At 42.9% G+C, this 14,260-nt stretch overlaps 1 protein-coding gene across 7 annotated transcripts in view; it reads right to left on the bottom strand.

The window, feature by feature from the left end:
* LOC117215819 (RNA-binding protein Musashi homolog 2) overlaps positions 1 to 14,260 on the bottom strand; it is a 123,381-nt gene that overhangs the window by 57,043 nt on the left and 52,078 nt on the right. For all 7 annotated transcript variants that reach the window (XM_033462310.1, XM_033462308.1, XM_033462304.1 and 4 more), the window contains one exon: positions 9,138 to 9,259. Coding sequence is in view for 5 of the 7 variants with exons in the window: in XM_033462304.1 (XP_033318195.1) it covers positions 9,138 to 9,193 (56 nt within the window). In the remaining 2 variants the exon portion in view is untranslated. The remainder of the gene's footprint in view (positions 1 to 9,137; positions 9,260 to 14,260) is intronic.

A 14,260-nucleotide genomic window follows, 5' to 3' on the forward strand; every position in this document is an offset into this window, starting at 1 on the left:
GGGTCCCATAAAGGGAGAATATCGTATTTCATCTCGTACAAGTTTCAAGCGACATTTCCTCGTGACGAACTATGGAATATATTTTCTTCCCTATGCCTCATTGAATGGGGAAAATGAAATCGTGCGCTACACGAAATTTTTGAAAGAATGTCTCACGTGACTAATTTAAGACTGCACATGATACTATGTACTTGTAGTCATACGAGTACCATTCTTATTTTAATAAGAATATGAGTTTATGGAGCAAAAATCTGGAAAAAATCTCAGTTGAACCGATCATAGATGTAGTTTAATCTATCCTCTGTATCCTCTTAGTTTAGACATATCTACTATATATGTACATAACAAAGACTATCGCAACGGAATTATCGTCTCCTTAATTCCAAAAAAGTTCAATTTTCCGTGAACCTAGGTCTGACAGTTTATTCCGGAAATCGGCAACAATAACAATAACAGTCGTGGGAACTTCCCGTGCTTCCGCTTCAAGTTACAACTTGATCCCGTATAGTGCGGTATCGTTATAATTTACTAGCATACACACTTAGAAACGGAAAGGGTGAAAAAGACCAACCATCAACTATGATACATGCCCTTTTCTTTCGATGGCCGTTCTTCCCTCCTTATCACGTCGGCAGAAATTTAACAAAACTCGTCTATTCAGGCTCATTTCAAAGACAACGATCGCAATTACCGCGAGAAGCTGAGAATCTTATCGGTTGTCTCGTATTTCGTTCTTCAGTGGCGGACATTGTTTTCGGCCACGGGGATGATGAGATTAAGCTAGCTTTTTCCACGAAGTGAGCGAAAACAAGCGCACTCAGTTCGCTCCTAAATTGCGTTGTATAATGTCGTTTAAAACGAAGGGCAATTAAAGAAACAAAAGGCTTGCCTAGTCGCTAAATTATCCTCGAAAGCGATCTATAAGTACGAAACAAAATGGCAACGGTCTATAAACTGCAAGAAGCGGGGTCGCTTGCACGACTCTAGGGTCGCGAGTGTTAAATAAAATAATTTATATTCGATCGATCGAGCAACCGATCGATTGACGAGTGGGGAGGAAACGAAGGAAATCTTGATTTTGCGGCATCCCGCGCAGAAATGGGTTAAGTATGCGTTCGATGGGGTGAGGGGGGATGAAGGAAACGGATGGAACGAGGGGCAGGGGCTGTAAGTAGTAAAGTACGGCTTGTGTCTGGTGCGCCGTGCCAGCCGGTGCACATCGTGACGAGAATGCGTGCGCGAGAACGATTTCTATCCCTCCCGCCATTTCGCGATTTACTGTTTACCATTCGCTGTTTGCATCCACCACGCCCAACCCCTAGTTCACCCAAGCCCCCGACATTTCACCGGCTAAATAAGAAAGTTCGGCTCGAAGAAACTGCTATACGAATTCGCTACTAAAATCGATCCTCTAGCTCTTGTAACTTTCTTGTTTCGGGTATATTAATATCTAAGACTTTGTAAATTCTAGACAATGAATGTGTTACGCTCTGAAATAGAATCACGTGAGGATCGAGAGGAAGAGAGAGAGAGAGAGAGAGAGAGAGAGAGAGAGAGAGAGATCGGAAACGTCGGGTAAGGTCGTGGAAACGCGCGAAACCGAGCCCGTGTCGATTCGTAGGATATCCTGGCAGGTATATCAGACGGCGAGATCGTTACCAAAACCCTGTCGTACCATCGACTCTCCAGCCCTGTTTCGAGCTTGATGCCGTATCGATTCGAGGAGGCATACAGACGCAGGGACGGAGGAACGGGGACAGAGAAAAAGAGAGTGAAGAGAGGGCGGCAATGGAGGAACGAGGAGGTGGGCGATGGGTAGGAGGGATAGGCGGAGGAAAAGGAAATAGGCAGAGAAGAAAGAATAGGCCGAGCGAAAGAGGAAGGAAAAGGAAAACGAGAGGGAAGAGCGAGAAAGTAGTATTCTCCTCGTACGACAAAAGTACGGGTCTTCGTTACCCTTATCGGACACCGGAACCAGTATCGACAGCCCCGGGGTCATTCCGATCGAAGAATCGTCGAGTCGTGGCCTCGCCGGGAGTACGTTCCAAGAAAAATCGGAATTAGGAAGGTGGCCGAGAGGTTTGACTTACGGTCAGAATCGGACGTCGGGGAAAAGAAGTAGAATCGCTAAATCTGTCAAAATGACACGTTTCAATTTTCACCTTACTACAATTTTTAGAAACGGGTAGAGGTGTTTGAAGTAATCAATATAGATTTTTATCAAGATCGAAATACCATTATATGTATATGTATACGTGTTTCGTTTTCGTCGTACTGGTTCAACCTTTACGAGACTAACAGGACAATTCGCCCTAAGCGAGATTGCTAGTTACCATAATATAATTTTTCTGGTACCAGTGAAATTTATCGAAGCGTAAGATCGCGTTAGAAATTACAGCGAAAAAGATCATCTTGATAGGATTAATTGTAATCGGGGATCATACGGAGAAAGGCAAGATAACTCCATTTTTGTTGATTTTCTGGCGTTTATGTCGATAGCTAAGAAGATTGGACGCAACGTGGGGCCGAATAATCGATACAAAGACGTTTGCGAGCAAGATTCAATTCTCCCTGATGTAATTTACGTTTCTCTGTCATTTTCTTTCTATTATATTTTCTCGGTGATTTATTCGTAAACGATGAACGTATTACAGTTTAGCGGACGAAAGAAAGACATCGAAAGGATAGCGTGTTATCGGTAAAACGTCTGTTGGCCGTCTATTTATAGTCAACTTGATGGGACGAATGCACTCTTTAAACTCGCATTTCCGCGGTAAACGGAGAGGAACGAGGATCACGCAGAGAAAGGAAGCCATCCGTGTAGACGTTAATTCGAGCGTAACGCCAAGTCTCAAGATACCTGGCATTCGCCGACTTCGAGTTTCGTTAACTTTTAGCTTTTCCTTTTTGCGAGTATTTCTCAATAATTTTCTCGCGGATTTTTTATCTGTCTCTAATCGAATTCTTCTACTCTTCTTAACGTCATCGAGTTTGGTACTTCAACGAGAGAGAAAAACAAAGTCGAATCACGAAGTCTGAATCTTGAGAACGACCAAAGCTTTTGTAAAAAAAAAAAAAAAAAAACTGAGAATTCGTTAACTTTTGTGTCGTAGTGTCTGCAACAATAAGCGAATGCTTATGTTAAGGATTCTCAGATGGAAATTGTTTCACTTCGATTCGCAGAAATGTTATATCCAATCAAAAATTGTCGAAGTATTCAATTTTTAATTATCTCAGTCAACGAAGAACAATATTTCTTCAAATCAAATTTCTCCGTGTTTCGTTTAATTTTAAACAATTTGAGGAAAACAATCGCAATTGAAATATCGTCCTGTTCGATAAAATTGAGATCGATGAACCGACAAATGTTACAGTTCGATCTTATAATTTTTCTAACGTCGAGTCTTTACCGTTGAAAAGAAGGGGAGCTGTGACTTTTACAATTCAGTATCGTCTGTTTTCTCGAGCAAAATCGTGGCAGTGTACTAAGCAACTGCGTTTCAACGAGAGGAACCGCTATTACGAGGCTGCAAACTGCTTTTACAACTCTCTCGGGACTGGAAGAATCATGGTTTCGTAAACAGTGGCCCATTTCGCCACGATGAATTTGTGTGTTTTTCATTGGTGAGTATCATTGATGTTTCGTGTTTTCCCTTCATGCTGTTTCATCCAGTGTTACGATGATAAATACTCTGGAATCGAAAGCAACGCGATGTAAAATATATGAAATAATTGCAATAGTCTATGATCCATTAGCGATTTCCTTTGCTTATTATCGACATATAACTTGTACACCGCAATTACCATATAATTAATTTCGTTATTTCGCAATCAATCCGATGCAAGCATCACCTTGTTATCTCGAACGTAATTGAAACGAAAGAAATTCCCTTTTGTTGAAGTGCCCTCGCGACCTGCACGCGATAATTATAATTACGGGAATCGGAATCTAGATCGACACGCGATTCCGCGAGAAGTCGTTCCGCATCGGAGCATCTTTCTCCTAGAAAAACCTAATGATTATTCGGAAAAAGAAGTTAAGGACCTTTCTGGAAAAAAGGTCTGTAGATTTATGGTAAATACGATCCTGTTCGCGATTATTAGGACTCTTAGAAACTGTCTTATACGAGAATCTACAGTCTTATACATAGAATCTACAGATAAGATAACACTCTGATATTAACTTAGATAAAATAACCCCAACTGATATTAAATAGTTGAAACTAAAACTTCCAACTAGATTCACTCGATCCATCGTCTTATCCTACGTGCACTTCTTTCAAAGGGCTTCTTGATTAAAAATATGTCGTCGAGGCTGAAATACTTATTCCGTGCGTTTATCGTGATCTAATATCACGTTGACGGTCTAACTTTAGTATGGAAAGTTTGCTAGTGGAACGAGACGAGATTGAAGCGAACGCATCCTGGCTACGAAAATGTAGCGGCAGTCTAAAATAAAAGCTGGAGATTCACGGCGCAGTTGGCACATGGGTCGATTAATACTCGTATTAATAGTCAGCGTATCAGAGGCCAGTGTCCGCCGCTGTACATCAGTAGTATGAGCTTGAAAATATTCGAAGGTTCGGAATTTTTCACATTTTGCGGCGAACGTTTCGAACGCGGCATATTAGTTACGATACACGTAACACAAAATACCCGGGCCGCGGGGATATAGTTCGATATGTGTTACGGGTTTATCGAGGAATCTTCCCGGCGCATTTGCCGCGCTGTATCGCCGCATATTTTAGGTCAACGGATCTCTCCACCGTTCAAACCTCCTCGCTATTTTATTCCTTACTGTTACGCGGCACAAAATTGCGAGCCAGCTCCTCGGGTATTTCGTCGAAATTCGTGCGAAGTGTAATTAAAACGTGGGGCGGCACAGACAGCCTCTGCTCGTCTACGTCCAACTATTGGAAATTTTTCCATTCGTCTCTCGACGCTAAAAAAATATTCGAACCTCGCATTTACCTTTCGATTCTCATTCTCGAGTCAGCGTTCTTTTTAGCGCTAAGCTATTATGTTATTAATCCTTTCGCTGTAGTCTAATTGACCGTGTACCGCGAGTTTTATGCCGCCGGGCAACTCACTTTTAAGCTCATATTCTCGTGACGCGACGATTTGTCAGAGTTTCTCGACTAAATTCGTCGTATCGGTTGCGGTATGACTGGATTTCCCACTAAATTAGCGAAGTCGTGGAAAAGCAGCCGGTGTCCCATATCTTGAAAGCATCGGCAAAGCCTATCGTTATAGCCGCGAACGCTCCATTTGCGAAAGCTGAGCCGCTTCTGAAGGATTACGGTCGCGCGCATCCTCCAATATTCACGATAATGGCAGCGTGACGTAGAAACGCCGCGGAGTATTCACCGATCATATCGCGTGCAAATAGAATATACGACGAGCGGTTCCTAACCATTCGGTTTCAAAAAATTCGAAGGATCTCCAGTAATTTCGAATTCATCGGTTCGTCTCTATTTCACATAGCGCCAATTTTTAAAACGCCACGTATTAAAACGCAAGCATCGCTTCTATGATCTACGACGATCAGACGATTCTGACCCCTGTCTACACCCACTCTAACTCTTTAAACTTTCAAATCCTTTTTTAACGCTGTTAAATAGCCAACGACAATAGGTTACGGTTCTGGTTGGCATTAGCTAAGTCAGAATGCCACCCACGTTATTCCAGTCGCCGAATTTACACCGCGTGGGTGTCCCTGCACCTGACACTGTACGTGTGTTTCGCTCATGAAATAAATTAACACCACGCCAGTCAACCCGATGACGCCCGTCACTTGGAACATCTTCTTCCTACTTCAATGAACCATTAAAAATAGTAAGCGTCACAGGTGTGCGCCAACTTAACAAACCGATGTCTAGTCACGCTTTCCTCGACATACGTTTAATTACGGTTAATTGCACCATTATTATATTCGCTTAACAGGGAATTATGGTAGGAATAACCATCGAATCCAATCCGAATTATCGGAGCAGATAGCGCGCACGTCTTTCCTTGGGACGAACGCCATTAATCTCTTCCCGAATGATCGATGCCTGATCTCCCGTGTCGAATTTTAGAAGTAATTGCGCTCACGCACAAAGAGAACGATCAAGAAAAATATCCATCGTCCTCGTGACGTGATCAGAATATAAAGAATCCAAAACTTGATATAATTCGTGAAACTACTCATAAAATCTTACACCTCTATCTGTTTATTTCCTCTATGGAATTATTTCGACTAAGCGTTAGAGCAATCAACCGTAGGATCTGAATACCCAGCGGTGAATGATACAATGAAAAGCTGACACCGCGATTTAGCCAACTCGCCAACTCCTTGGTAGTTGTAGAGAGCCGGTAGCGGATATTTTCGTTGATTTGCAGTAATAGGTATAAGCCTCGGCACACTCGGAGCTCCAGCTCGACCTATTGAATTAATAGCTTTAGAAAAATAGAGGAACGTTGCATGTTGGAAAACGAGAGAAATACTTAGATCGCCATTGTGTACTCCTCGCGTTCTTCGTACATCACTCATACCCATCGATTGCATTAACGTTAACGATTCTGGTGTGCAATTTTGATGCAATTCAGCCGTGTGGGTAGTCCAGAAGAAACTAACGAGTGGTAGAGTTTCGTTTAGCTCGAATCTAACGATCGACGAGAGAAAGTAACCGATCATAGAGAGCTTAAGTCATGGGTGCCATTAATACGACGAGTGGATCGTAGTAAACAGGGCAAGTCATCATCTTGGAGATCGTAGCGCATCGTAGTCACAAAGCTCGATTATCTTTCCCTCGTTCGATCCACGGAATCTCCGTACCCTTCGCTCGGTAATAAAGGAAGTTCGCGAAGAAAGAGTTAATCGCGACTTCCTGACTGTCGACGGAGCGCGAAAAAAAGGGACGGTCGCGGCTGTAAAATTACAACGTGCTCCCCTCCCTTCTTCTAAGTTTTAATCAGAACTGCGCGCGAGAGAGTAGACCTACTTTTTAGCTACTCTGACCAAACCTACGCGATTCGTCTGACCTTTCGCCTATGTCACGTTGTCTGAAGGTTAACGACAATCACGTATTGTCCGTGCCACTTTGTTCGCGATATCAACAGCGAGAGTGCGAACGCGCCACGGCAATTCCGTCGTCGGTGCACACGGGGACCATTAATAACGCTCGAGAAATCTGCTCGCCAATCTCTCGTTGTTTCATCTTCTAATGAAATTGCTTCTGAATTACCTTGACAAGGAGCAAGCACGGAGAGCCAGCGACGCGTTCAACTTATGACGAAAGGATCTCAACGACGGTTATCGTCATGAGAAATCTCCAAAGTGTTTTAACTCGAAATACATTCGGAGCACTGGTACGGCGAATCTCAGATTTCAGCGAGCTTGCGGGTATCCTACAGCCTTTCTGCAAGAGTTAAAACACTTTCATAGAAAGGCTGCGGGATACCCGCAAGCTCGTTGAAATCTGAAATTCACCGTACCAATAACCGCGCTTCGAATGTATTTCGTTTTCTTTGAAGTATATTTCGGGCTTTTCGTTGCACGCAACAATGGCCCGTTGCCGCTTTCTTTGTCCCATTATGCCTCCTCTGACGCTTTCGTCCTTTCTCCGTGCGCCAGACGACTTTTAAGGTGGATTCAGTCTTCGCGATGTGCGGATTTGGTTGACAATGGCCGCTGTTCAAAAGTAGCACGCCAAGACGAATCGTTTAAATTTCGATTTAAACGCGAATACTCGAGTATTATTCCCATAATATTATCCTCTGCCGCTTTTTTTAACACGCGCGAGAACATAGACGATTCATAATCCTTTCTAGAACTCAACAGGCGCTAGAACTATCACGATGTATTTATAAACTTTTAAATTAATAATTGTCGACGGAAGTTTCTATTCGCGACGATGTATCTTTCTGCATTCGACCGATTCTTTCTCAAGTATATGGATAAAACCTTGTTTATTCGCTTCTATTTCAGCCCTCGGTAGTCTCAGTGTTAAGACGAGAAGATCTCATTTAAAAAGCGCCGCGTCTAATCCACTTTGCGATATTTAATCAAGAAACCACGGCAAAGTTGATTGCGAAGCCTCCTTCAGAGTCGAACACACCTAACCAGAATTTCGCAAGTTTCAAATTTTCGAGATCAACGTTCCTTTCAAAGCGCGAAACGTAATCGTTATCGAAAAGCGTAACGAGCGTGAAGAAGTATCGGCTAAGGACGCGGCACAAAGAGACTTTCGACGAGCGAAGTATTCCATCGCGAACATGTACGTCTTCGTTGATTCTAATTGACGCTTGTGTCATACACAAACAGCATGCACTACGAATAGATATTTAATGCTCAAACGAAGCTTTCAATGGGACACTACGGGTTCGGTTAGACGTTGGTAGCGCGTGCAGCCGCCTCGGTTATTATCCCCTGTTAACTACAGTGGAAATATTAGGTCGTTCGATATACTCGTGCTGCGATGTGTATATATGCACTCTTTGGCTGTTTTATAGGCACAAAACGATAAACGTGCGAGACGATTAATCTTATGCAATGAAATTTAGTCTACAGATGCCGTTTTAGAGAAATAAATTCACGTATCGTGATTTTTCGCCATTGTCCAATTGCGTTATCCTGTAAGAAAATTCGATAATCGAATACGTGAAAAGTAAAGGAAATAATTTATCGTGCACGAATAGTTAACTCCAACAGCGTGGTGCCATTGGTGGATATCGTTAGTTGAGTAGACGCGAAAATATAAAATTCATAACGAATCAAATGAAAGAAACGGTTTATCGATTTAAAAGGCATTTATTAAAGTTCTGAAGGTTTCATATCGATTTGGTAATTTAAGGAAAATGAAAATAATACGAAAGTTGAAAGCTTATAAATACTGAAGAGATAAGCGGCGCGAACTTACTATTTAAATCTTTGATATAATCGTTCGACCATTTATTTCCTGTCAATTTTCTATCAACGGATTAACCTAAATTTCGCAATTTGGAAAAAATTGAGAGAAGAAAATGGTATCGAGGCGCCTGCACGAATTTCTGCTCTAGCCTCGTGGCAACCTCTAGTCTTAACGAAGCTTTCGAGACTTTTAAGAGGCTTCTAGTAATAATTCGAAAGCGTGACAAGCTGTGACACAATCACTTACCAGTTCTCCAATATGCCGACGTTCGAGAAGTTTGGCGGAAAGCTCGCGGCCGCCATCGGTGGACGCGGCTGTATCCTGTCTGTCCTGTCACTACCGAGACTGTTCACGGCTCCGTTGCGTTGCTGAAACGGAAGCAAAACGACCCATTAAGCTTCTAAAAAGCGAAAAATCTTTTAAAACCGTTATTAGCACGATGTTTGCAAGATTTTCGGTTAAAAGTACTGCCCTCATGGACAACGACCTAGGACGCGGAATTCTCGCTGATTCGTGAGGAAAGGTTTCATGGATGCTCGTTAGAGAGAAGAGAAGAAAATTGACGGGTATAGTTAGAAGGGATGTCCGCGATACATTTTCCATTTAGCACTTAAAGCGTCGTTGGGAGATACTCGCGGAGGGGTGGCATACAGCCGCGACGAGAACTCGCGCCTTCCACGCTCTTCCTTTCTCGCATTATTATCTTTCTACTTTCGACTGGGTCTGCGTCGCACCGGCACCCGGTATCGGTAATGAACGATCTATTGTGCTGGTAGGTGCTCTTTCAGACAGCAAAAGAGACGAGGTAAGGGAGGCGGGGGCAACTGGAGAACGAGAACGAAAACGAGAAAGAAAGAGAGAAAGAGAGAGAGAGAGAGCGATGGCATAGAAGAGGTATGAAAACGGCACTCGTTAATGGATTCCTACCAGACTCTTTCACCCGGTTTCTCCCTTTTCCTCCGTATCGGTGGATTTCTTCCTCTCTCTCTCTCTTTCTCTCTCTCTCTCTCTCTCTCTCTCTATTCCTTCGTTCCCTCACCTACTTTTATTTTTCCACCACCCGTTTCCTTCTCCCTTTCTCCACCGACTCCGCGTTCCTTTCTTTTCCAAGGGCCGGTTTTTATCTCGCGTTTTGCCCCGTTCTCCGTACGTTTTAGAGTCGTTCCTTCTCCGACGGCCGCTATTTTCTCGCTTTCAAATCGCGTCGTTTCTTTTTCCCCCGAGCCGGGGAGCTTTTAACCAGCCGAACCAATAGCTAGCCGGGAAAGAGTTGTTACACGTGTAAGCTCAACTTCGTCCTTGTTGCGTGTATCATTATCGCGCGGCTACCTGATTGTCTGCCGGCTACGTCCTCGGAAAAAGCCGGCTGAGCAAGATAAATAGGCAGATACGAGGGCTGGATGGATCGCTTTATTATGCTCAGTTAGCGGGTCCACCGTGAACCGAGCCGACGACAGAAACACAGGGGAGGATTCTCTGTATCGTTGAAACACACGCGGAGACCGGGCAAAGGGGTGGAGAATAACGGAGAAGAATCGCGCGAAGAGAGTCGCAGTAGCCGAGCATAAAGAACCGACAGACTAAAAGAGAAGGGTGGACGCATCGAAAAAGAGAAAGGAAACGTAGAAGAGAAAAGACAAAGTAGAATAGGACGACAAAGAAGATTATGGATACCGTTAGCGAGGATAGAGAGAGGAAGATTGATGTAGAAAGATAGAGCGTTCGAGTAGGTGGGAAAAAGGGCGACGAAGACGAGGGGGAAGAAGAGAAAATTGTTACCGAGAGGAACCTTTCTAGGCAATGCTTCAGGCTGGTCTCGTACGCGGTCTATTGTTCTGCGTTCGGACTCGGTCGATATCGCGTTAAAATTGCAACGAGATTCCATTTTCGAACGACCATCATCGCAACGAATCGATGTCTGCCCGGTGAATCGCTTCTCGTCACTTTTTTTCAACTTAAGTCTTTTCGTTTAGACGGTTCAAGAGTAAAATGTAAAATTGGAAGCCATCGGAGAACACGATAGATTACCATTCATTTCAGCCAGATTTTTCTTTGATTAAATGAAATGAAAAACGATTAAACTGAAACGATTTGCAACTAGGTATTCGCAGTCGCTAAACGTTCGCGAGAAACAAACGCGCGAAGAGCTTTCTACATAAACCTTTCAAAGGGTGGTTGGCAATTCAAGAACGTCGAAATAGATTTCACACGAGCAGCATGCAAATTCCACGCAGCCTGGAATGTTTGTCGGCGCGATCCAAATTAACCGACTAATGGGGAAATTATTTGGCAGATTGCTCTATCCTACGTCATAACAAATGGATCATCCACGAATTTCGCGAGAAATTCGTCGTGTTCGGGATCGTCTTGGAGGAGAAGCATTAATCCTGGATCAGCGTGGAACAAGCTTAAATCGATCGAGACGAATTCCTTCTCTGTATCAAATTCGAATCATCTTACGCGAAAGTTCCCCTAATCGCATTCGAATTCTTCGAAAATTTTTACAAAACAAAAAAGAAAGAAAGAAAAGAAAATAAGAAATACACCGTGTTTCTGCCAAAAAAAAAAAAAAAAATCAAGAGTCTACTTAATATCGCGACAATTGATAATTTTGAAATATTCACGAGGATGGGACTCCAAGTGTTTGCAACAATACCATTTTTTCCTGCGTTTCAATTTATGGAGTTGGGTGTGGAGTGTGTCTTCTGAACGGTTCGAATAGTATTATAACATTAAATCGAATATTAATACTTTCGCGATATGCTATGGATATCGTCGCACGTTGACGATAGATCATCGATCGTAATGCCGATCGTAAGCGAAAAGTTGGAAAGCGAGCGTGGAAAAGCTCGAAGAGCCGAGTTCTCGTCGATGAGTGGACCGAAAACGGGGCTTGAAGGGGGTGGTACTAATTAGCGGGAACATCGGAGAACGCTGGGAACGCGAGAAACGGGGCGACTGGATGGAGAAAGCGACAGCCACGAAATTCGTTGTCATCGATCGCCGGCATTGTCCGCCGCCATTGTTTGTCGGCTCGCGCGTCGTTGATAAGGGTTGCGATTCGCGTTTCGTGGCATTATCTTTGGAGGATAGTTGGCGAAACGGGGGAGGCTTCTTTGTTCGAGTCATGGTTCATCGATCGCTTTGAAACGCGCGCGCTCGACTTCCGGAATTAATTGGAGAACATTGTGTCCAATCGGGGGACGCCTAGTCGAGCCTTTTTGGATTCGATAGGTTTTATCATCTGTCATTACGAGTCATTCCAACAACTAAATCTAATCCTCGAATAGCGAAGGCTGGTCACATTCTGGTCTCACGTTTCTTCTAATCCAAGTTATATTTACTTTTGTCATTCTACCAAACTTTGAGTAATAAATTGAGCGATTGTATGAGAATTTTTTCATACGATAAAATATTTATGATCAGCCTTCTCTGGTCAAGGATTAAACATTGAACAAATAATAAAAGGGATCCGATATTCTTTTTCTGGCTTTGATTATCCGAAGAAGTATTTACCGAAGTAAAAGTAAAACGGTAAGCAAGATAAGGAAAAGACGACAAGTTTCTAGACAACGCTGTGTTCGTGATGGATTCACAGCGTTCGATGCGATCTCGGGGTAATAATTCGAATTCTCCATAACTCGGTTCGGAACTCATTTGCGTGTATCCTCGCTGGACCACCAACTTCCGAAACGAAGTTCTATCGATCGAACGACACGCATACATACAAACACGTACATCGAACTGCGCCCGTTTTCGGATTAATTAACATCCTAGGAGACGATCCATTGCATATGGATGGAACGAATCCATTCGTGGATGAGAAGGTTTTCTTCTTCTTCTATGTACGTACATCTAAAATGTATACTTACATCGACTACATCGACTGATATTTAAGAATCGAGTATGTTTCATACGACCTTCGTACGATCAAAAACCAGCCAAAACCTACACAAAAACGGTGCAAAATGACTCAACGGATCGCAGCTGTTATATCGGAAAGTTAATGTATCGCAACATCTTGATAATTCTATTCTTATTATAGATATAGTAGCGTAGGAAAACTGGCAGCTATCCAAATGAAACATCTGATCGGCCCAGTTCGAAATAGATGATCTACGGGAGGTGAAAATAGCCAAATGAGAAGTCTTTGAATTTCCAAATCGTTCGATTTCGTGACATTTAGGAAAAATGCTATGTTACGGAATGAAATGTTCCATCGAATTACTAAATTACAGGGGAATATTACGCGAAGATTGTACGGAAATTAAATATTTGCCTGAGCGCGATGATCGATCGAAGGACGAAAATGTAGAGTAAAGTGTAACGAAGCGTAAGATTTCGTTTGGAAGCATAGCGCCACGATGTCTGACCACTATGTTCCCTGTCTACTTACTCGTACTCCGTTGCGTCACGCGACTCTGAACAATCCCCACCGTGGCTATCAGCACACTACCGAATAGCTTCATAGACCGAGGTATCCAAACCGAGTCGAGAATCCCATCAGGACACGTTTCGACGATCTTCCATCAAGACGATCGAACAACGATCATCAATTTGCCACTTTGCTTCCATTCAAGGATGGTTAGAAACTATCAGCGTTTTGCGAAGTGAGCGATAAATGGAAGTACAATGGTTTAACATCATCGAAATTAGCGTGAAATACGTTGTTTCTAGATCTCTGTAAGCAATTACGTTGCCTCGGGCTGAATTAATAAGTTGCGACTGTGTAATAAGTTGACGTAAGATTCAGGATAAATGATTTAGAAAATGATCGTTTCCTTATTAATCCGCAACTAGTACAATAGTCGTTCTAAATTACCACTGAAATAAGAGTTCCTAGGCTTTCATACACCTCATTTTATCGGTTGTAAATTAAAAAAATTTCAATCGGATCTCGAATTATCCAAACAACTTTCTAAAAATATTCTAACATAAAGCGGGCAGACAAGGCGGTTAACCATCGACGTACGATAAGACAATCGATCGAAAAAAAAAATGTCAAGAGCTGTGATTCGTAAGAATCGAACCGGTACTGCTACTGCTACTCGAGCAACCTTTCACCAATAGCGCGTTATTGCAGCAGGCCGATTATTATTTTCCTAGCGCAGAGAATTTGCAGACCAGTTATCGATCACATCTAACGCACGAGTACACAACCTCCTTGCAAACTTAATATTCTCGACGAACTCGTTCTTAGAAGGACGAGAGATTACGTTAGTATACGATTCCTAAAATCAATGAACGAAAAGAATCTGCGAAAGAACCAAATAGAAAGTTCGCGCGAGTGCATAGACTCGCTATTATATGCGGCTAGAGGCTTTCTCGCAGGGATTAGTTATCGTCAATCGATGGTTCGATCTCCAAAG

This window comes from Bombus bifarius, unplaced genomic scaffold (assembly GCF_011952205.1).
Source record: "Bombus bifarius isolate JDL3187 unplaced genomic scaffold, Bbif_JDL3187 scf7180000009825, whole genome shotgun sequence".
NCBI lineage: Eukaryota > Metazoa > Arthropoda > Insecta > Hymenoptera > Apidae > Bombus > Bombus bifarius.